At 44.8% G+C, this 22,648-nt stretch overlaps 1 protein-coding gene across 2 annotated transcripts in view; it reads left to right on the plus strand.

Moving 5' to 3' along the window:
* The first annotated feature begins 260 nt into the window (after positions 1-260).
* LOC109890064 (AN1-type zinc finger protein 4-like) overlaps positions 261-22,648 on the plus strand; it is a 35,079-nt gene continuing 12,691 nt past the window's right edge. Inside the window, exons 1-9 of one of the 2 annotated variants that reach the window (XM_031823785.1) lie at positions 261-503; positions 649-734; positions 1,914-2,228; positions 8,300-8,375; positions 9,386-9,453; positions 12,001-12,190; positions 12,652-12,799; positions 14,516-15,775; positions 16,096-16,147. In XM_031823785.1, the coding sequence (XP_031679645.1) occupies positions 9,423-9,453; positions 12,001-12,190; positions 12,652-12,799; positions 14,516-15,775; positions 16,096-16,147 (1,681 nt within the window). In that variant the 5' untranslated portion in view covers positions 261-503; positions 649-734; positions 1,914-2,228; positions 8,300-8,375; positions 9,386-9,422. The remainder of the gene's footprint in view (positions 504-648; positions 735-1,913; positions 2,229-8,299; positions 8,376-9,385; positions 9,454-12,000; positions 12,191-12,651; positions 12,800-14,515; positions 15,776-16,095; positions 16,148-22,648) is intronic. The other variant, XM_031823784.1, reaches the window with a different exon arrangement.

Consider the following 22,648-nt stretch of genomic DNA (forward strand, 5'->3'; position numbering starts at 1 on the left):
GAGTGCTTCAGGGCGTTAGTCATTGTGGTGTTAGTCATTGTGGCATGAAGCCTTAGAGTTTACACTTCCAGTTATTGAAATGTAGAGAGACAACCGTTTGCATGATTCCATTATTTGTAACTCTGAAGCCAGTGTTCTTGTTGAAGCAGAAAGGGTCAGTCTCTGTGACCAAACAATATTGGTCCCGTGTCTGTGTACTCCTCATTGGTTCACCTCGACTTTTCACGTTGCGTCATTGGATGCCTTTGTTGTCAATCAAGAGAGTCACAATGGGCTAGTTCAGGAGCCTCCTGTTTTTTGACAGGTGAGATGAGTAGAGTTCACGAAAACCGAAAGGTTTACCAATCTATTACAGTTCATGGGCAATAAGGGAAGCTTTCAGGCTTTCCTTTTTCTATTTAAGCATGAAGATAAGCAGACCCTTTTGATTCTAATCTACAATGTCGAATCTGAAGAGGAGAGTAGGCGAAGCAGCTTGCTAGCCAGCCATCGACCCAAGCAAGGTAGCCATTGTTTGGGTTGCTAAACTGGTTAGCTCGCTAGCGGCAACATACTTAGTTAGATTAACGAACTTGCTAGCTAGCTAAATAATGAATGCATTTAGTTCGCTACTACTGTCTTTCATTTGTGCTATTTTATTGTGTCAAGCTAGCTAACATACGGAGTATTTGTAGTCTTGGGACGACAGCCATCGCCGGTGTACTCTTGCCAGCTAGTCTTGGGATGCTGCTAAGGTGAGTTCAAAACGCTAGGGTTTCTGGTGAGACACAGAGAAAAGCTTGCTGTCTGGTCGTGTATTAACTAGATAGCTTTCAACAACAGGTTAACATCCTTTGTCAAGTATTTGCCATGTGTAACAAGCAAGCCACTGATAAAGGCAATATTAAGACCCTTTGTTTTCACGATTGACACGCATTTAGGGCAGCTGACTGTTAAAATGGTAAAATATAGCCTTAAACATTGGGAATACAGTTAACGTGGTCTTTACAGTGTTGGTGTGAAGGGGATCTCTAGGTTTTTGCCTATCAATCAGCCAACAACTTTACATTTGCATGCTTTTAAAATTAAATGCTACTGCAGTCACAAAATACGGGTTAACTGTCAAGAGGCCTGCCACAGTGCCTGCAGAGAGCTGTCTGTGTGTTTGACACCACATACTCCTCCCAATGGCTTTATATAGGCTAACAGCTGACTATATTGCAGCCAGGAGCTGTGGCCTGGGCCTTGTTCTCTGCAGAATGTTTCATGAAGGTGTTTATAAAGATTTACACTTGTCACTAAAATTGTACTGTAATTTCTTGATCTGAACTATTGCTCTCTCATATAGACCTATGCCTATTTAAGGTGACAGAGTTGGTGACATTTCAGTGTGTGTCTTGGTGTGATAATATTTTAATATGCATTTCTTCCAAATGACATAATGGAATGCTTTGCATTCTGCTCACTCGTATTAACAGAGGGGTTAGGCCTCCTTGCATAATGTAGGACCTAGATGTTTCATGTTGATAGTTGATTGTTTGCTGTTAGGGAAGTAAAGGACTCCTTACCTACCAGGTTCATACAGGCATGTCAACTCCACCCCTCCTTCCCAACTTAATTTTTTATTTAACCTTTATTTAACTAGGCAAGACAGTTCTTATTTACAATGACGGCCAACCCTAACTCGGACCACGCTGGGCCAATTGTACGACTCCCAATCACGGCTTGTTGTGATACAGCTTGGAATCGAACCAGGGTCTGTAGTGACGCCTATAGCACTGAGATGCAGTGCCTTAGACTGCTACGCCACTCAGAATCACTGTTTTTGTCTCTTGCCTCATGGTGTCTGTATGAGGAGCAGACACGGATGACCTTGGACTTAGAAGAAAGGTCAAGGTACTGAGCCCTCTCTCTCTCTCTCTCTCTCTCCACAGCTTGGGGCTTCCTGCATGATGTGTTACTGTGGTGACAACGGAGAACACCCATCCCCCTCTCCCTCCCCCTGGGCCGCCGCACCTCCCACCCCACCCTCCCCCTAAAGCAGTCCTGACCTCACCAAGATGCCGGACAGAAAGCAGCCGCCTATCTATAACGACGACAGTGTGGGGACCTTCTAGTACAAGTTGCCGTTCTGCGAGACCATGGAGCTGTTCATCGAAACTTTGACGGGGACCTGCTTTGAGCTGCGTGTCTCGCCCATCGAGACAGTCATCTCTGTCAAGGCCAAGATCCAGAGGCTGGAAGGTACGGTATGTAACAGTACAGTAGTGACTCTTACTAACCCAGCATGTAGGCTACAAGGTTGTCCTGTTTCCCCTTCCTTTACTTAAGCAGGATAGGCTCCCTCCCTGTCTAACACTGTCTGGTGAAATGCGACCTGAAAAATGGCCAATTGAAAATGATCTATGAATAAGCTCAGACTCAATGCAATACTAATCCTGGCTGCCTAGAATAATACATATGTTGACGTTCACCTTCTTCTTGCACAGAAGATGAGCCAAGCAATGCAAAATACATTTCTAAGCCAAGAAGAGGGATGGATACAAATGTATTCCATTGCAAAGAATGTCTTTCTGTTTTAGTGGAAACATTTATATCCTCACAGCATCAGACCTAGTATATCACCCTGCTCCTCCGGCCAAGCAGACAAGGGCTCTGGCTAGTTGGCTTTCCACACACGTTAAACCTTATTTAATCCAAGCACTTCACTTTCATCATTTATTCAGCCCCAAACGTATTAAAGGCCCCAAACGTCCTCATCAATCCAGCCATGGCTGAGCTGCGCTGGGCCTGGTGAGGTGGGAGGCTCTGGGAGCCAGTGTGTTTAGTAGTGATGAAGTACAGCCGGGGGGATGGAGGCGTTCGGGAGAGGAACATCGGTTGCGTCCCAAATGGCATCCTATTCCCTATATAGTACACTACTTTTTTACAAGGGCCCATAGGGGAATAGGGTGCCGTTTGGGATGTAGATTGTGTGTAGAGTGATGGCGGTTGTAAAAAATAAAGTAGGCGTTTATGATGCAGCTATGCATGTTCTTCCTCAGGCTGTCGTACAATATTAAAACCTATCGGAAGAGGCAGAGGGGAGTCAATATGTTCTCTACGGTTGTCAGTGGTGTGGTAAATGCTACCAGTAACTGAATCTGTGGACACTGATTCGCCTCACAAATCATGTTCCTATTTAATACTATTGATATGGCTATTTATACATAATGCTCTTTAAGAATCTTTGTAGTTTCTGTCCAGATATGTTCAATCTTTTATTTAGTTATCTACAATAGCCATTATTTGACTAATGCTCTAAGATAATTGACAGGATCATGCAATATCTTACAATATTGATCACCACAAATTGGCTTTGTACAGTTCAAAATGACGCACAGCTTGGTAAAAGCGTAAGTCCCTTGCAGCTCTTGCTTACCACTTGCTTCAGTGGTAGGCCTACCTCCCAAGCCTTGCTTAAATTTTTATCCTTTAATTACAGCCATTTAGATCCTTTCAACTGCAGTTTGATTTACAGGAAGCTCCGGTTCGAGATAGCTAACAGGCACTAGTGCTGACAACAGAGGTGAAAGTCTCTAGCTGAGATTGACAAACAATTCTGTCAGGAGACAGACTCTTTGAACTACTCTGGATGCATCTCAGTAGTCTACAGTAGCCTCCTGCTTGTCTCCTCATCCTACTCATACTCATCTGAATATAGGTTGGATGTCGACTATCATTAGATAGTAGATGCCTATCATTTCCATAGTGATGCAACCATGCCGAGATTCCCTGGGCTAAGGTGTTCTATTTGTTGTATTTCTTGTTTGTGGTTCTACTCATTTTATTTCTACCTCTCTCTCTGCATGTTGTGCTCTCTTGCAGTCAGTCAGTGGGGGGTGTGTTAGTCAGGGCTGTGTGACTGGGCATGCCTCTTCACAATAGAGTAGTATGGCACTGCTCTGGCCCACTCACAAACACTGGGTTCCCTCCAGCACTCACTGGGCCAATGAGTGTATTCAGTGTGGGGAGAGGAGCTGGAAAGAGGGAGGGAGTCTGTGTCCCAAATTACATCCTATTTTGTGCACTACTTGTGACCACAGCCCCCCCCCCCCCCCCAAACTAGCTTTTAAACAGCAACATTTTCTCCATACCCCATGGTGAAATGTGTTGAATTGCACAAAATTAACTTAATTTCTCTCCGGGGGAGTCAACTGCGGCACCTCATGATGAGTTTGTATTTTTAGTGGCCACCACCCCATCAAAGGTTCCAATCTCTGCTGTAGAGAGAAGGAAAAGAAGTCACAACTCAAGTACCTTAGTATGGTTGTAGAGTGAGAGAAGAGTACTCTTGCCTGTTTATGCACTGCAAGTGTCATGCTCTCTAGTTATGCCCAGCTTATCTGTCGTGAGATGTCAATGTGTGAGTGTTTTCACACTCAAGTCAAGTGCTAGTCTCTCATGGTCTTCAGAGTAAAGTTTGCATTGTGGCCTGAGTCTGTCTTTAGCATGCTATGTCCTGTAGTGGGCATGAGTGAGTTGTCTTTCTGGTCTGTGGTGATGGTGCTGCTGGAAAGAGTTTATCCTAGCCTAGCTGTCTGCTAGAGTGGAACAAATAACCACAATGTTTTCCTCCAAGTTTTTTGCTAACTTTCTGTAAAAGTTTATTGGAGTGAGAATTTCTTTCTTTTGGGATTTGTATACCGAGTATGTCCACATCTCCGTCAGACCATTTAATTGGTAAACTACATGGTAATGTAACATTAGCATTTTTTTGTGATCCAATACTCATCATCTCTTGGTTTTAATCCAGAGAGTATAGCAAAAGTATCTAGATCCTCTGAGGCTGTGGAGAGATTCTAATTTTGGTTTTAAAAGAAAATATGAATCATCAGCATACAATGACACCTTCGTTTTTAAGCCACGGATTTCTAATCCCTTAATTTTTTGTTTGATCTAATTTTAACAGCTAACATTTCGATGGCAATAATAAATACATATGCTGATAGTGGACAACCTTGTTTTACTCCTCTAGATAGTTTACACTTTCTGAGATATAGCCATTATTTACTATTTTACACCTAGGGTTATTTTACATAACTTTAACCCATTTTATAAGAGATTCCCCAAAATGTAAATATTCTAGGCATTTATATATAAACTCCAGTCATACTTTATCAAAAGCCGTTTCAAAATCAGCCATGAAAACCAGGGCTGGTGGTCTCGATATTTCATAGTGTTCTATTGTTTCCAGTACTTGTCTTATATTATCTCCAATGTATTGTCCATGTAAAAAAAACCTGTCTGATTAGGATGAATAATATCTGACAATACTTTTTTAATTCTATGTGCCAAGCATTTTGCTAGGATTTAAGCATCACAACACTGAAGTGAAAGAGGTCTCTAATTTTTTAAATGGACTGGATCTTTATATATACCACTTGGGTCCTGTTTCAATAGTAATTATATCAGACCTTGTAGCGTGTCTGATAATCTACCATTTATATAGGAGTGGTTAAAACATGCTAATAATGGTCCTCTGAGTATAATAAATGAATAAAAGTGTTGTATACTTCCACTGGTATGCCATCCAGCCCTGGAGTTGTGTATACTTCCACTGGTATGCCATCCAGACCTGGAGTGTTGTATACTTCCACTGGTCTGCCATCCAGCCCTGGAGTTTTGTATACTTCCACTGGTATGCCATCCAGCCCTGGAGTTTTGTATACTTCCACTGGTATGCCATCCAGCCCTGGAGTTTTGTATACTTCCACTGGTATGCCATCCAGCCCTGGAGTTTTGTATACTTCCACTGGTATGCCATCCAGCCCTGGAGTTTTGTATACTTCCACTGGTATGCCATCCAGCCCTGGAGTTTTGTATACTTCCACTGGTATGCCCTCCAGCCCTGGAGTTTTGTATACTTCCACTGGTATGCCCTCCAGCCCTGGAGTTTTGTATACTTCCACTGGTATGCCCTCCAGCCCTGGAGTTTTGTATACTTCCACTGGTATGCCCTCCAGCCCTGGAGTTTTGTATACTTCCACTGGTATGCCATCCAGCCCTGGAGTTTTGTATACTTCCACTGGTATGCCATCCAGCCCTGGAGTTTTGTATACTTCCACTGGTATGCCATCCAGCCCTGGAGTTTTGTATACTTCCACTGGTATGCCATCCAGCCCTGGAGTTTTGTATACTATGCATGAGGAGCACGAGGGTATTACACGAGCCCCGCTGTTTGAGTATCATCACTTTGACACCCGGTCGCGCCAAGCCCGACGAGCTCTGACAATTCCGCGTTGGTATGCCATCCAGCCCTGGAGTTTTGTATACTTCCACTGGTATGCCATCCAGCCCTGGAGTTTTCCCAGCTTTAAATGCTTTAATTGCATCAAGAAGTTTCTCCTCTGCAATTTGGCACATGAGTCTTTCTGTACAGATGTTAATTTTACATTATTATTAGGAGGGGAAAAACATCCATACAATTAGTTTCAGTTAGTGGAGATGGAGACTGAAACGGAAACATATTCTTAAAGTACTTAGTACTTTACTTCCTCATTCAAAATATCATTCGGTGAATTGTGCGTGACTCCATTTGTAACAAGTTTCAATACATTTGTTTTGGTAGCATTTCTATATTGAAGATTGAAAAATAATTTGCATTTTTCCCCATATTCCATCCAGTTCTCTTTATTTTATAATATATTACACTTGATCTTTCTTGAATAAGTTCCTTCGTTTCTTTTTGTTTTTCTTCAAACTTATTCTGTGCCTCTATGCGTTTATATTTTTGTTCAGTGAAGTTAGAACTGCTTTTCTAAGGGTCTCGCCCCTTTGACCTGACAAAATGGATTGTAATGACTCAGCCTCCCACTGGATGGAGCCAGAGACACGTTTATTCAACAGAGAAGCCTCTGAGTGTCCTAGAACTGTCTTTTTTTGTGTTCTGACTTAGAAGACGGTGGGAAATTCATAAAACAAGTAATGTTAACATATTATCAGGAAATCTAGTGCCCGAAATCGGGCAATGTAATCTTATGAAGATACTGAATAAGATTATATTGACGGGGTACCTGATCCAAGTTCAGCCCTCCTACTCTGAAATGCTTTGTGAATATGGCCTCTATAGTGTCGTCACTTTCTGGCCATACTAGAAATGATGAAAGTATGTTTCTTCTTGCCTGGCTACCCACACTCCTTGCTACGGTCCAAAATTACACCACGCCTACAGACGTTAGTTTCTTCTCCGCAATGAGTCTGGTGCCGAGTTACCTACCTTCACCAAATGCAAACACATTCGGGACCTTCTGATTGGTCCACAAACTGATGGGTTGGGCCAGAACACGTGTGGGTATTGCGGCGGTTTTAAAATGTCATTGGCTTTGATAGTCTTGATTGGTTAGACGATCCAACAGCTGGTGGCCTTTGTTTTGTACTATGCCCCTCGTCACCACAGACGACTTGAATGATGGCAGTCTCAGACTAAAAGTATGTATCGATTGACAGAGCAGCGGACGAATTGAGTTGTCAGGCTATGGTTCTTCTTTTTTAAATGGTTTCTTATTTAACCTTTATTTAACTAGGCAAGTCAGTTAAGGACAAATTCTTCTTTACAATGACGGCCTACCAAAAGGCCTCCTGCGGGGATGGGGGCTGGGATTTAAAATAAAATGAAAATATAGGACAGAACACACATCACGACAAGAGACAAGATTACATAAAAAGAGACCTAAGTCGACAACAGCATGGCAGCAACACATGACAACACAGCATGGCAGCAACACATGACAACACAGCATGGCAGCAACACAACATGGTTTAACATTATTGGGCATAGACAACAGCACAAAGTGCAAGAAGGTAGAGGCAACAATAAAGAACATCTAGCCGCTCGAGAGCACCCTTACCTGCCAATCTATAAATTACGTCTCCGTAATCTAGATTAGGTTGGATGATTATCTGAATCAGGGTTAGTTTGGCAGAAGGAGTAAAAGAGGATAGTCTAGATTTTTAAGCCTGCATCTTTGTGCTGAGAGAAGGACAGTGTACTGTCTAGCCATATTCCCAAGTACTTGTATGAGGTGACTACCTTCTTTCTCTGCTTTACTTTCTAACCACATAAGTTAGTTGATTTCTCAGTGTCTTGTAGTACTTTTGTTCATGGATGTTCTGTACTGGAGTTTTCCTGTGTGGTTAGCCTAAAAGGTTGGTGGAAATGAGAGGGGTGTTCTATACAGTAATTCCTTACTTGGTTATGAGGTTGGAGGGAGATCTTGTGTAAACTCACCTCTGTCTGTTCTGCCGTCTTGCTCGCTCTCTCGTGCCCCCCCACCCCCAGGTATCCCTGTTGCCCAGCAACACCTGATCTGGAACAACTTGGAGCTGGAGGATGAGTACTGTCTGCATGATTACAGGTGAGTTTAACTAGGTCGTGTTCATATGGCACCAAACTGAATGAAACTGGGAGGGTCTACTTGGACCAAGTAAAAGTAGTTATTTTACCTTTATGTTCCAAAGAATTTTAAAATGTTTCCTGTTACGTGCCCTAATTAACACAACCCTTAACCCTTAAAAAAAAATATATATATAATAATTAATCTCTGGTCAGTTAACTGGGACCTATTTTCATATATAGCAATGCCCTGTAAACGAACCATCAACTTTGATCTTGTAATTAGTGGTTAATTGAACTTAGTGAAGTGGAGGACTTGACTATATGCTTTGAAATGAACTCTCCTTGTAATGAATACATTTTCTCCCCAAGCCCTGATATCAATGAACCAAAGATGCCGAATTGGCTGCAGTCACATATTGAATGTGTTTGTGAGTTGTCAGTTTTATTAGATACAGACCCAGTCTACAGATTGCAGATGGTGGTTGCGTCATGAATGCTTGTCGCTTAATTTTCCACATGATCTGTCCCCGGTAAGGTTTAGTTAGGTCTGAGTAACAACAAAACATCCTTTTGAAGTCTGAGAAATGGAGGGCGAGAGCGGGTGGATTTGTATAAAACGGACGTTCCGTTTGAATTCCAATGGAATTCCCAGATGTGTGCATAAGTTCATCTGGAGCGCAGACTGACTGAGGAACAATGTTTGTTCCGGAATAATTATCGTTTTCCCAGTCAATGTTTATTGGGCACCAAACTTAAGAAAACCAACTGAAACAGGGAAAGACTACCTGGAAATGTACATTTGTTTTTTGATAATGATACGTTTTCCGCTACGTGCCCTAATGAACGATCAAGCTAGCCCTAATGAACGATCAAGCTAGCCCTAATGAACGATCAAGCTAGCCTGAACGATCAAGCTAGCTGTAAGGCAAAGCAATAAGATGATAGCTTAACCGATCCTTCCAAGGGACTTGGGACAGCTTCAACATTGCTGACATTTATCTTGTGGTCTGTCTATTTGTGTTTCTGCAGTATTGCTGAGGGCTGTACTCTGAAGCTGGTGCTAGCCATGAGAGGAGGACCAATCAACACCAGGAGAGGTAGGTAGCTAGGGGGAGATGTGTTGGGATTTCTCTGCCTTCACTACTGTACACCCATAAGTATTCACACACAGTAAATTCACCTATTCTAGTCCTGTAAGCCTCTATAGCAACATGTTGATTTGATGAACACTACCCTAACAGTCTCGACTCTCACACCTAATGTCCATGAAGTGTTTGGTTGGTTTTTTCTGTTGGTCAGTGTCCATGAAAGACTTGGTGGCTGACTGACTGAGTGGCTGACTGACTGAGTGACTGACTGAGTGGCTGGCTGACTGACTGAGTGGCTGGCTGACTGACTGAGTGGCTGGCTGGCTGACTGACTGACTGAGTGGCTGGCTGGCTGACTGACTGAGTGGCTGGCTGACTGACTGACTGAGTGGCTGGCTGACTGACTGACTGAGTGGCTGGCTGAGTGGCTGACTGAGTGGCTGACTGAGTGGCTGACTGAGTGGCTGACTGAGTGGCTGACTGAGTGGCTGACTGAGTGGCTGACTGAGTGGCTGACTGAGTGGCTGACTGAGTGGCTGACTGAGTGGCTGACTGAGTGGCTGACTGAGTGGATGATCGCCTGACTGAGTGCCTGACTGACTGGCTGACTGACTGACTGAGTGGCTGACTGACTGACTGACTGAGTGGCTGACTGACTGAGTGGCTGACTGACTGAGTGGCTGACTGACTGACTGAGTGGCTGACTGACTGACTGAGTGGCTGACTGACTGAGTGGCTGGCTGACTGACTGACTGAGTGGCTGGCTGACTGACTGACTGAGTGGCTGGCTGACTGACTGACTGAGTGGCTGGCTGACTGACTGACTGACTGAGTGGCTGACTGACTGACTGACTGAGTGGCTGACTGACTGACTGACTGACTGACTGAGTGGCTGACTGACTGAGTGGCTGACTGACTGACTGAGTGGCTGACTGACTGAGTGGCTGGCTGACTGACTGACTGAGTGGCTGGCTGACTGACTGACTGAGTGACTGACTGACTGACTGACTGAGTGGCTGACTGACTGACTGACTGGCTGGCTGACTGACTGACTGAGTGACTGACTGACTGAGTGGCTGACTGACTGACTGACTGAGTGGCTGACTGACTGACTGACTGAGTGGCTGACTGACTGACTGACTGAGTGGCTGACTGACTGACTGACTGGCTGACTGACTGACTGACTGACTGACTGAGTGGCTGACTGACTGACTGACTGAGTGGCTGACTGACTGACTGACTGAGTGGCTGACTGACTGACTGACTGAGTGGCTGACTGACTGACTGACTGAGTGGCTGACTGACTGACTGACTGACTGACTGAGTGGCTGACTGACTGAGTGGCTGGCTGACTGACTGACTGAGTGGCTGACTGACTGAGTGGCTGACTGACTGACTGACTGAGTGGCTGACTGACTGACTGACTGAGTGGCTGACTGACTGACTGACTGACTGAGTGGCTGACTGACTGACTGAGTGGCTGACTGACTGAGTGGCTGGCTGACTGACTGACTGAGTGGCTGGCTGACTGACTGACTGAGTGACTGACTGACTGACTGACTGAGTGGCTGACTGACTGACTGAGTGGCTGACTGACTGAGTGGCTGACTGACTGACTGACTGAGTGGCTGACTGACTGACTGACTGAGTGGCTGACTGACTGACTGAGTGGCTGACTGACTGACTGACTGAGTGGCTGACTGACTGACTGACTGAGTGGCTGACTGACTGACTGACTGAGTGGCTGACTGACTGACTGACTGACTGGCTGGCTGACTGACTGACTGACTGAGTGGCTGACTGACTGACTGAGTGGCTGACTGACTGACTGACTGAGTGGCTGACTGAGTGGCTGACTGACTGACTGACTGAGTGGCTGACTGACTGACTGACTGAGTGGCTGACTGACTGACTGAGTGGCTGACTGACTGACTGACTGAGTGGCTGACTGACTGACTGACTGAGTGGCTGACTGACTGACTGACTGAGTGGCTGACTGACTGACTGACTGAGTGGCTGACTGAGTGACTGACTGAGTGGCTGACTGAGTGACTGACTGAGTGGCTGACTGAGTGACTGACTGAGTGGCTGACTGAGTGACTGACTGAGTGGCTGACTGACTGAGTGGCTGACTGACTGACTGAGTGGCTGACTGACTGACTGAGTGGCTGACTGACTGACTGAGTGGCTGACTGACTGACTGAGTGGCTGACTGACTGACTGAGTGGCTGACTGACTGACTGAGTGGCTGACTGACTGACTGAGTGGCTGGCTGACTGACTGAGTGGCTGACTGACTGAGTGGCTGACTGACTGAGTGGCTGACTGACTGAGTGGCTGACTGACTGAGTGGCTGACTGACTGGCTGGCTGACTGGCTGACTGACTGACTGACTGACTGAGTGGCTGGCTGCCTGCCTGGCTGACGTGTTCAATCAAATTGATTTATTAAGCCCTTTTTACATCAGCCGATGTCACAAACTGTTGTACAGAAACCCAGTCTAAAACCCCTTACAGCAAGAAATGCAGATGTAGAAGCATATTTCTCTCTCCTTCAGTGCCTGTTGAGGACCCAGTGAAGGATATGGTGGAGGTAATGGAGGGAGGCAGGGAGGAGGGCTGGGATAAGAGTCTGCCTGGCAGCAAGCAGGTCACTTTTCTGGTGTACCGAGAGGGAGACCAGCTCAGCTTCTTCCGGGTCGTCGACCGAGAGGACGGAACTCTGACCCCTGTCTCAGAATCACTCAGGTGAGCACAGTCCACTTTCAGAATAGTGCAATACCAATTTCCCAGTCCCAATTCAATTACATAATTTTCCACTCTGAGACGATATACAGATCTTAGATCTGTGTGCTTTATTAGGAAGAGTAGGTGGCAGGTCCAAAGGTTAAGCATAGGGAATTAAATTGTTTAAGGTTAGGGCCAGCATGTCAACAATACGTCATTAAAATGACAGTTCTACACAGAGACAGTCTAAAAATAGGCCTAGTTTAGATTTTTGGTCAATAGTTTAAATTTTTGGTCAATGTTAGGATGGGTGACTGTGTGACGACATTGTGGACTAAAGTAGTTTAGGACAGTTCAGAACAGGATATATTTCTCTGTTAGCTGTTGATCTCTTCCCCTGTAAAAGGCCTATCTATGTGTGATCTTTGCATTTTCTGTCCAAGTTGTTAATATGTGTGTCTTTGTGTCCATGTGTGTTCCAGTGGTGGCTCAGTGTTCAACATGTACACAGAGGACGACGACGAGACGGGGGGCTTGGCTCTGGGACAGCCATCCCTGGAGAACTCTATCACCATGAACAAGATGAAGCTGCTCAAAGCCAAGATGGAGGACATGAACATCAACAAGAAGGTAGATGGATTTGACTTCCTAGTTCTTTCCTTAGGATGTCATTATTCTCTATCCATTATCATGTGTTGTGTCTTTGGCTATGCCGGATTAAGTGATATGACATGCTATTCTATAAAATCCTTTCTCCGTAATTAATATTACCTGATTGAGCTAATCATGTAAATGTAATTAACTAGAGAGTCGGGGCACCACAAAATAATATTTATAGAGCTGTTATCTTCCGAATAAACAAATAAAAAGACCTAGTAATATTTTACATCAATAGCAGTCAATATTAATCGTCACCTTAATTCAGTCTCATCTGAAAGTTGTAAATTCTTGGATCTTCACGAACCCTGGCTAACAAGTTGAATCAGCAATACAAAATTGGGTTGAATTATTTATTTACTAAATACCTAACTAATCACACAGAAATACATATACAAAGAATGAATCATACCTTAATTACAAATTACGTCATAAAGGAAAACGTCCCTAGCGGGCAGACAAGATATGACAGCTGGTTACACAAAAGAAAAGGGTCTGGGTTTGAGTGAAAGAGCGGGAAGACTGAGGGACAAAGGGAGAAGCTGTGCTATCGTAAATACAGTATCTTATGCATTCTACATTACCGCCCATTTGGAAAAGGAAAATGCAATAAATATTTTCTTTGAGCTGCCCTTCGGTAGGTTGGTGGTAGATGGAAGGCCTTGTTGCCAAACCGAGTCCTTTGTTCTTTGAAGAATGTCTCCCTGAAGTAAATTGGATACATTGTAGTAACGTCGTTGTGTGGTAGACGGGATACTCTGTCTGTTCTTTCCTAACCCTCGTTTGCAGCTGCTGTTGCTAACTCAACGGCTAGGAGGTATCATTTCTGTAGTGAATAAGAGTTCAAAGTTCATACCATTCGCAACCAAAGCTCACGCTGAGGTTGGCTGAGTTCTGTAGTTGACATGTTAGTCCTTTTAACGCAGAGGCTGTAGACCTCACGGACTTGGAACAGATCGTTACATTTTCGTCAAGGCTTTATATAGTGGAGCGAGAAGGGTGTCTGAAACGTTTTATAGTCAATGTCCCTTCACAGGGCCGGGCCACTGATTGAGCATAGCCCTAACCTTATTAAAACCCAAATCTCACATTTTAGAAGCTAAAATCACATTTCATCCCATCACGAATAATTTCATATTCCAACATTTAAATTGAACAACAATTCCAACTCTGATGTGTAGACTTTCCACTGTAGAGTTTATGTCATCTTATCATTGATGAGAATGTCTCAGATGACAACCGAACTGACATCATATTCATTATGTACCATCGCATATGTTCAATTAGTCGGATTACCAGAATATAGTTCATTTCCCCCCACCTTCTGATGTTCCCAGAATCTCTATGTTAACCAAAGGGGTTTTCAAATGTCACATCAGTAGGGTAGAGAGAGGAAAAACGGGGGAAGAGGTATTTATGACTGTCATAAACCTAACCCCAGGCCAACGTCATGACACATGGTTAGGATAGAAGAGAATGGACGTCTTTATTATCCAAAATGTTATTGGCAAAGTGCTTAACGGCAACCTAAACCTTAAATGCAAGTCCAGGTGACGACTCAGTGATTTACAAATCAACTTGCATCTCAAATAATTGTTATTTTGTTATCAAAATGAGTAATTCTCTGCCTCCCCTTGCTCGAACTGATCCCTTCAAACGGGCTGTATGACTTTCTCTGTCTTCCCCCAGCCTAAGAGGTCTGCCAAGTTGAAACCTCTGTCACCTGTCAGTGCCCGGCCCTGCAGCAACTTTCTGGGGCTCCCCAGACACCACCGCCTCTTCCGTGTCCTGCCCCACATCAACCAATCCCACCACTCCACCTCATACTTACCTCCAATCAGGGACCAGGGATCCGCAAATCCCTCTACTCCCGTTGCTACTACCTCCGCCACCCACCTGTCAATCAGCGGCCAGGCGCCGCCCTATTTCTCTTCCTCGTCCTGTTACATGCTTCAGGAAGAGGAGCCATGGGAGACTAGCCCCAAGTCGATCCGGCCCCCTCCTAAAGTGTCCCGGTTGGACATCGGCAGCACCAGGCTCATGAGGGACTGTGTGTATCCGCAGCTCCCCGCACTCCCCAGCAGGGGGCAGGCTGAGGAGACAGTGGAGCTGCCTGACTCCAGAGGAGAGGGGCTGGAGTTGCTGGAGGAGGTTGCAAGCCTGCTGGAGCCCACACCGCCTGGAGCTCTGTACGGAAACCTGCTCACAGACCCCCTCATCCTGGACATCTCTACCCAGCCAGAGGAGGGTTTGGGTGGGTTGGATGGGCTAGGAGCCCTGGGGTTTGGAGCAGAGCACCAGCTCTCCTCCACCCCCTCTCTCCTCTCCCAAGCTGAGGGGATGAACTCTTTAAACAACTGGGCTATGGGTGGTTCTGATAGGTTAGCCTGCAAAGGTCAGAGGACACAGTTACTAGGCAACACCCATGATCATTTACCCGACTCTCCTTCCCCCTCTAGTAGATGGAAACTACCACAACCCTTTGAATTCACAGGCTCAGTAACGCCAACCCTACACTCCAATCCCCCCTCCTCCCGCCCCACCACTCTCTTCTCCCCTGCTCCACCTCTCCCCTCCTCTCTTCCACATGGCTCTCATCTGCGAGGCATCAAGATGGACTCCCCAGGCAAGCGGCCAGAGATGATGAGTAAAAGTGAGGCACGGGGCATCACCAAGCTGGCCAACCAGGCCTGTATGAACCCTCTCGAGTCCCTCAGCAACACAGAGCTCCTGGCCTCCCTGTCCTCTTCCTCCAGGACCCCAGTCAGCAGCAGCAGGGAAGGCCTGGGACAGAGCCTGGGATTTGGGTTGGAGCTGCCCGCTGTTGGGGCCTCCAGGCTGGGCATGCTAGGCTCTACGGCCCCCTCCCTACAAGCCAACATCCAGCTGCTCCAGGAGGACCTTATCCGACGGATGTCCCCACTACACAGAGCGACCGCCTCTTACATGGTGAGTCATGAGGACAGACTATTGATATACAACCCAGCTAGGCAGGAAAATGGTTACTATCCACAAATAAGGTCTTGATGAACTCCCTAAATAGAAATGAGCAAATCAAAGCAGCACAATGATAGTGTGTTGTATTGTGAGGTATAGTACTCTTGTTCACTATATAGTTTGTGCGTAGTCTGAAATCTAACCTGTTTGCTAACATTCCACTCCTACTTTGTCATTGCCAAACAATGTTTAGCATGATAAGGAGTGGAATGATAACCATGCGTTGTCAATATCCTTGTATTGACTTGGTCTGAAACCTCTCATTGTTCCAGGCACCCAACAGCCTGGGATCAGCTGGAGGCTCCAGTTCAATAAGGAGACCAGGTGAGTGGTAAAACCAGGGATCCAGGTCTGCTCAAAAGGAGTCCCAAGTACTGCACTAGAGAATAGCATGCCATTTTCAAATGAGGCCCCAATTAGAAGTAGTGCATTATATACTAGGGTAGGCCTCTCCAACCCTTCCTAGAGAGCTACAGTGGTTGCTCCACTAAAAGTTGTGTGATTATGCTGTGGTACTTAGAGGTCATTTGTGGGTTAGGACGGTACCCTGTGTCAGTACTTCATTGCTCCAAACCAGCGCAAGGGGGTGGTAGAGCACTGATTATGCTTTTGGGTGCTACTGTGTCTCTAACTGACAATGAATGAACGACATAAACCTAAATATAAACTGATAATTGTGCACAACTTCAGTATTACTTACTAAAACTGTTGTGACGCTAGGATTACTCTTCTCTTACTGTAGTACTGTAGGACACTCCTGACTGGTCACGTTGTACAGCGCCTGAGTGGTGGCCTCAACTGGAAGACCCATGAGATGACTGTAGGTTTTTAGTTTCTCTCCCTCTCCAAACAGAAATAATTCTAAATAACAAACAGGCTGTATTTACAAATTATTAACAATGTCTCACTCCACGTTCAAGAACGGCCTTTTTGTCACTCATTTTACGTCATGAAAACAAAATCCTCTCCAAAATAAACAGTGATTTATTAATCATTTAGAATTCTACACTGCTCAAAAAAATTAAGGGAACACTAAAATAACACATCCTAGATCTGAATGAATGAAATATTCTTATTAAATACTTTTTTCTTTACATAGTTGAATGTGCTGACAACAAAATCACACAAATTCTCAATGGAAATCAAATTTATCAACCCATGGAGGTCTGGATTTGGAGTCGCACTCAAAATTAAAGTGGAAAACCACACTACAGGCTGATCCAATTTTGATGTAATGTCCTTAAAACAAGTCAAAATTAGGCTCAGTAGTGTGTGTGGCCTCCACGTGCCTGTATGACCTCCCTACAACACCTGGGCATGCTCCTGATGAGGTGGCGGATGGTCTCCTGAGGGATCTCCTCCCAGACCTGGACTAAAGCATCCGCCAACTCCTGGACAGTCTGTGGTGCAACTTGGCGTTGGTGGATGGAGCGAGACATGATGTCCCAGATGTGCTCAATTGGATTCAGGTCTGGGGAACGGGCGGGCCAGTCCATAGCATCAATGCCTTCCACTTGCAGGAACTGCTGACACACTCCAGCCAGCATGGTCTTTCATTAGGAGGAACCCAGGGCCAACCGCACCAGCATATGGTCTCACAAGGGGTCTGAGGATCTCATCTCGGTACCTAATGGCTGTCAGGCTACCTCTGGCGAGCACATGAAGGGCTGTGCGGCCCCCCAAAGAAATGCCACCCCATGACTGACCCACCGCCAAACCGGTCATGCTGGAGGATGTTGCAGGCAGCAGAACGTTCTCCATGGCGTCTCCAGACTGTCACGTCTGTCACATGTGCTCAGTGTGAACCTGCTTTCATCTGTGAAGAGCACCGGGCACCAGTGGCGAATTTGCCAATCTTGGTGTTCTCTGGCAAATGCCAAATGTCCTGCACGGTGTTGGGCTGTAAGCACAACCCCCACCTGTGGACGTCGGGCCCTCATACCACCCTCATGGAGTCTGTTTCTGACCGTTTGAGCAGACACATGCACATTTGTGGCCTGCTGGAGGTCATTTTGCAGTGCTCCTCCTGCTCCTCCTTGCACAAAGGCAGAGGTAGCGGTCCTGCTGCTGGGTTGTTGCCCTCCTACGGCCTCCTCCACGTCTCCTGATGTACTGGCCTGTCTCCTGGTAGCGCCTCCATGCTCTGGACACTACGCTGACAAGACACAGCAAACCTTCTTGCCACAGCTCGCATTGATGTGTCGTCCTGGATGAGCTGCACTACCTGAGCCACTTGTGTGGGTTGTAGACTCCGTCTCATGCTACCACTAGAGTGAAAGCACCGCCAGCATTCAAAAGTGACCAAAACATCAGCCAGGAAGTGGTCTGTGGTTATCACCTGCAGAACCACTCCTTTATTGGGGGTGTCTTGCTAATTGCCTATAATTTCCACCTGTTGTCTATTCCATTTGCACAACAGCATGTGAAATTTATTGTCAATCAGTGTTGCTTCCTAAGTGGACAGTTTGATTTCACAGAAGTGTGATTGACTTGGAGTTACATTGTGTTGTTTAAGTGTTCCCTTTATTTTTTTGAGCAGTGTATAAAGCTCCTTGGATATTCTCAGAAATATATTATTAACCCTGTTATTAGCAGGACAATATATATTGGTCATGGCTCCCGAGTGGCTCACAATGGGATTGCCTGGCAGTTCTCCAGCTGTATCCACTGAAAGCGCACGAGGTTCAAGGCACGAGGGCACGGGGCACGGGACAGGCCGCAGTGCCGCGCACAGAAGACGGACCTAGCCCATGAGGAAGGGGGAGGCCGTGGACCCCCACCACGCCACACTCTGTAACACAGAGCAACACTTTAAGGGGCATTGCACTAATAATGGTGCAGACTTGGGAAACATTTCCGCTGTTTCTAGTGCCAGTCTGCACGTTCAAACTAAAACCATGTAACTAATAATGGTATCTTTATGCTTTCGTTAATAAAATAATGATAAAAATACGTTCATTTAGTTATGGATCCATAATGAATTACTATGGGAATAAATATCACTGAATTACAGAAATATTGGATCAAAGTTGCCTAATGAAGGTAAATAAATTGTTGCTTACTAGAAAATACTCTTTTAAACACACGGTCACGTTGTACAGCGCGTTTATGGCTATTAGCAGGTAGCTGGACAATAGACTTGCCTAGAAGGAGGGTAGGGGGAGAATTCTTTCGTCAAATGTATTTCTTAGTTAAGTTGGCTGTATCACAACCAGGCCGTGATTGGTTGCTATTTCAGTTTAATCCACCATTAAAGACAAAACAAATAATACAACAAAAAGTATTATAATTTTGTATCACATCCAACCGTGATTGGGAGTCTCATAGGGCGGCGCACAATTGGCCCAGTGTTTCTATCACTTTTTTAAAAAACAAAATAACCTCAATTATCGTTACATATTATCAAGTTGATGGCACAGTCAGCGGCACCTACATAAAGCTGAGTGACTCACTCATTCATGGCTTTGGATCAAAATCAATAAGTACCAACATTCTTTCTAATAGTCTTTAATAAAGAAATGTTTTAGTTATCCTGACTGACCTGGACACCATGTACAGCCATTATGGGCTATTAGCAGGACAATATACTGTTGTGACGTTGTATTAGTTAATGTGACGACTGTTGCTCATCGAATGATCACAAGTTTCTAATTACGTGATAAACTGAATCAAGCAATTATTAACTCATTAATCTGGGGCACCATGGGAAAACTAGTTTTTATTGAGTTTCTATTTCCCAAATTAACTCAAAGAATATCAGAATATCGATTTTACAACAGCCGCTAATTAACCAGTTACCTCTACCAATCTCGTTCTGAACGTCGTATAGCCCGTGAATCTGCACGGACCCGGGTCTCACCAATGAATTCGTACCACACCAATCTTAGTTGAATATTTATTTACTAAAAAGCTAAAATGATGATAAAAGATACACAGACAAAACACATTCTAGGCTATTGATTAGAACTTAGTATAACGGGCCAACACACTATGGCGCGTGTTACCCACAATGAGGATTTCAAAAGAGAAAAAATAAAGTACACGAGAAATATACATTTGGGTGAATTTGTCAGCTATGCTATTCTAACCCTAGCCTTGCCCCAAACTGCCGCTCTTATGGGTCAGAATATAATGATGTAATTATGTGGGGATGATCTCCGAGGATTCTCTGCGTGGACCGTTCCGCTGTTCGATGACGCACTTCTCCTGCGCACCTCCCTGCTCGTCCTCCCGATGTCGGTGTCCTTTTTGGCTTAGGAGTCTGTTCCCTCACCCTTTTCTCTGGAAGGGGTCTTCTGAGGACAGACAGCTCTGAAGCTCAGAGCTCACAGCATAGGAATGAAACCCTTTAGATACCACTATTCGATGGGAGATGGAGGCTAGGTGGTTCGACTTGAATTCACCCGCTTAGACACAGCTACTCATCCGTAGCTTGGGTAGAAAAGGATTTCTTTGTCCTCAAACCTGCGTTCGTTGACTTTTTTAGACCTCGCTGCAGCTGGGGTCACGTAGTCCTTCTGTAAATTCTATACTCACAGGTTTTATACTCTTGGGTCAGAAGTGGGCGTAGCCGCCTTTAGGGCAATTCTCTGGGCGTACCAAGTTAATGAGGCAAGGCCCAGATTTGACTCAAATCCAATTTTAGACCACTAACTTAACTTTTCATATTCCCCAAAACATTCTCTTTGATTTGGATACTTTCCATACAACGTACAATGTATAAACATCAAACATATACTAGGAAAACCCTTCACATTACAATGTTTTCGTAATAACGTAATCTATTAATCTTTAATAACAAAACAAAAATGACATTTTCATATTCCATCTATCGTCATGACCACCATTGTGGCTGACGAAAACCATTGTTGCAAAGTCCCTTAAGTTCTTGTTTAATGTTCTAAGGCTGGTTCTTCATAGTAACAGGACAAAGGAATTTACCAGGGGTGTGAGGGGCCATAAAACACCCCACTTCTTTACACCCCTAGATCGCTTCTCCTCTGTTGGAGTTGAGAGATAATCTGTAGGGTTGTGGTCTCCTGTAACCTGACCTGATCAGGGCAGTCATGACAATACCTTTACCAACACCTCTCTGTATTTTTATGCTTTGTGGATGGGGCCTCCCCAATGGCGCAGCTGTGTAAGTCACTGCATTGCAATGCAAAATGCGTTGCTACAGATACCCGTGCCGGCTGCCGCCGGGAGACCCATGAGGCAGCTTTTGGTTTTAATTTAGAATCCTCCAATCCTCTAAATGTAATTATTGGCGAGAGTCACATCATATTTTTCAATATACAGTAGGCCTACCGTAGGCAACATGAGTCTCTCTAGTGTTGAGTAATGTGGTGTAGGTCTTATTTATTTAAAGAGCATATTGAAGTTAGAAGCAATCGGATTTGAAGCAATAGCCTACAACTATTTTAACACCATTTCGCGCAGCTCTGAGACAAGCATGGGGACTGGTCTTGATAAATCAATGAGATTTTATTTTGACTGAATCTCCGTTTTGGTTATTGGTTAGACTACAATTAGGGTGTAGAAATGTTATGCTCTTGTGTAACCTTTATTTAACAAGGCAAGTCAGTTAAGAACAATTTCTTATTTACAAGGACAGCCTATTCCTTCCTCCCTGTCGGGGAATTGAACCCCGGTCTCCTGCGTGCCCGCACGACACAGGGATTAGTTTAGCTAAATAACCCAGTATTGTAGCCTACTCCTGACCGTCACGTTGTACAGCATCATATATATTTTTTTCAATAGAAACATCATAATATTAATCAAATTAAGTAACATTTCTTAAAATCAGTCTCATACTATGTTCTTACAGAAAAAGGTTTTACATTGTCGAGTACAGCCACTATTGAAGGCTATCATATGCGTCTCAAAGATGCCCTCTGGTGGTCAAACTAGCACTAACTAGCTAACCAGTGGTTGGCACTTAAATAACGTGCCATAGAATTCTGCTGCACCATGCAAGCTGTGCTGCAGTACGCTGAAACTTTTACCGTTCTGTAGGTTTTCCCTCCAACCCTGTTCCTAGAGAGCTACCATTCTTTAGATTTAACCTCCATCCCTGTTCCTGGAGAGCAACCGTTATGTAGGATCTAGCTCCAACTCTAATCTAGTGCACCTAATTCTAATAATTTGCTTGTTGATAAATTGAATCAGGTTAGTTACAACTGGTGTTTGAGTGAAAATCTATCCCTTAATAGAAATATCTATTTGTCCTGTAATAAGACAGAAGGAGACTTTCTCAGATCATAATCTCATTGAATCCATGAGGAAATCTGGTGGAAGATATCTGGAAGGGAAATTCCAAATTTCATGAGAATCCGAACTTCCACATTTCTTGAGAATCACCCAGTCGGGCAAAACTATGTATACCCTCTTTATTGAGATGAAAAGGCTGCTGGTTGCTGGTGCGTTTTCAACCCAAGTCTTTGTGAAAGCAACATGTGTATCCGAGTAGCCCAGCACAGGGTCTATAGTATGCAGTATAATGCTGTCCTGTAGACAGTTGTCTTTGTGTCTCTGGCCTGGTGAGGCAGGTTGGGTGGCCACAATCAACACACTGCCAGAGAGCGGAGAGACACACACACACACACATACAGTGTCAGAGAGACAGAGAACCGCACTCTGACCGACCCAGGGGTAGTCTCAAACTGAGGGCGCATGCTTACAGACCGATACATTGGCGCATAGACAGACACACCACACACACATGTATAAGCATGTACACAGTAACAAAGCAGCTCACTGACCTAGGATTAGTGCCATTGAGAACACATACATACAGCAAGTACATTTTAATGCAATTATTTACAT

This window comes from Oncorhynchus kisutch, linkage group LG4, assembly GCF_002021735.2.
Source record: "Oncorhynchus kisutch isolate 150728-3 linkage group LG4, Okis_V2, whole genome shotgun sequence".
NCBI classification, from domain to species: Eukaryota; Metazoa; Chordata; class Actinopteri; order Salmoniformes; family Salmonidae; genus Oncorhynchus; species Oncorhynchus kisutch.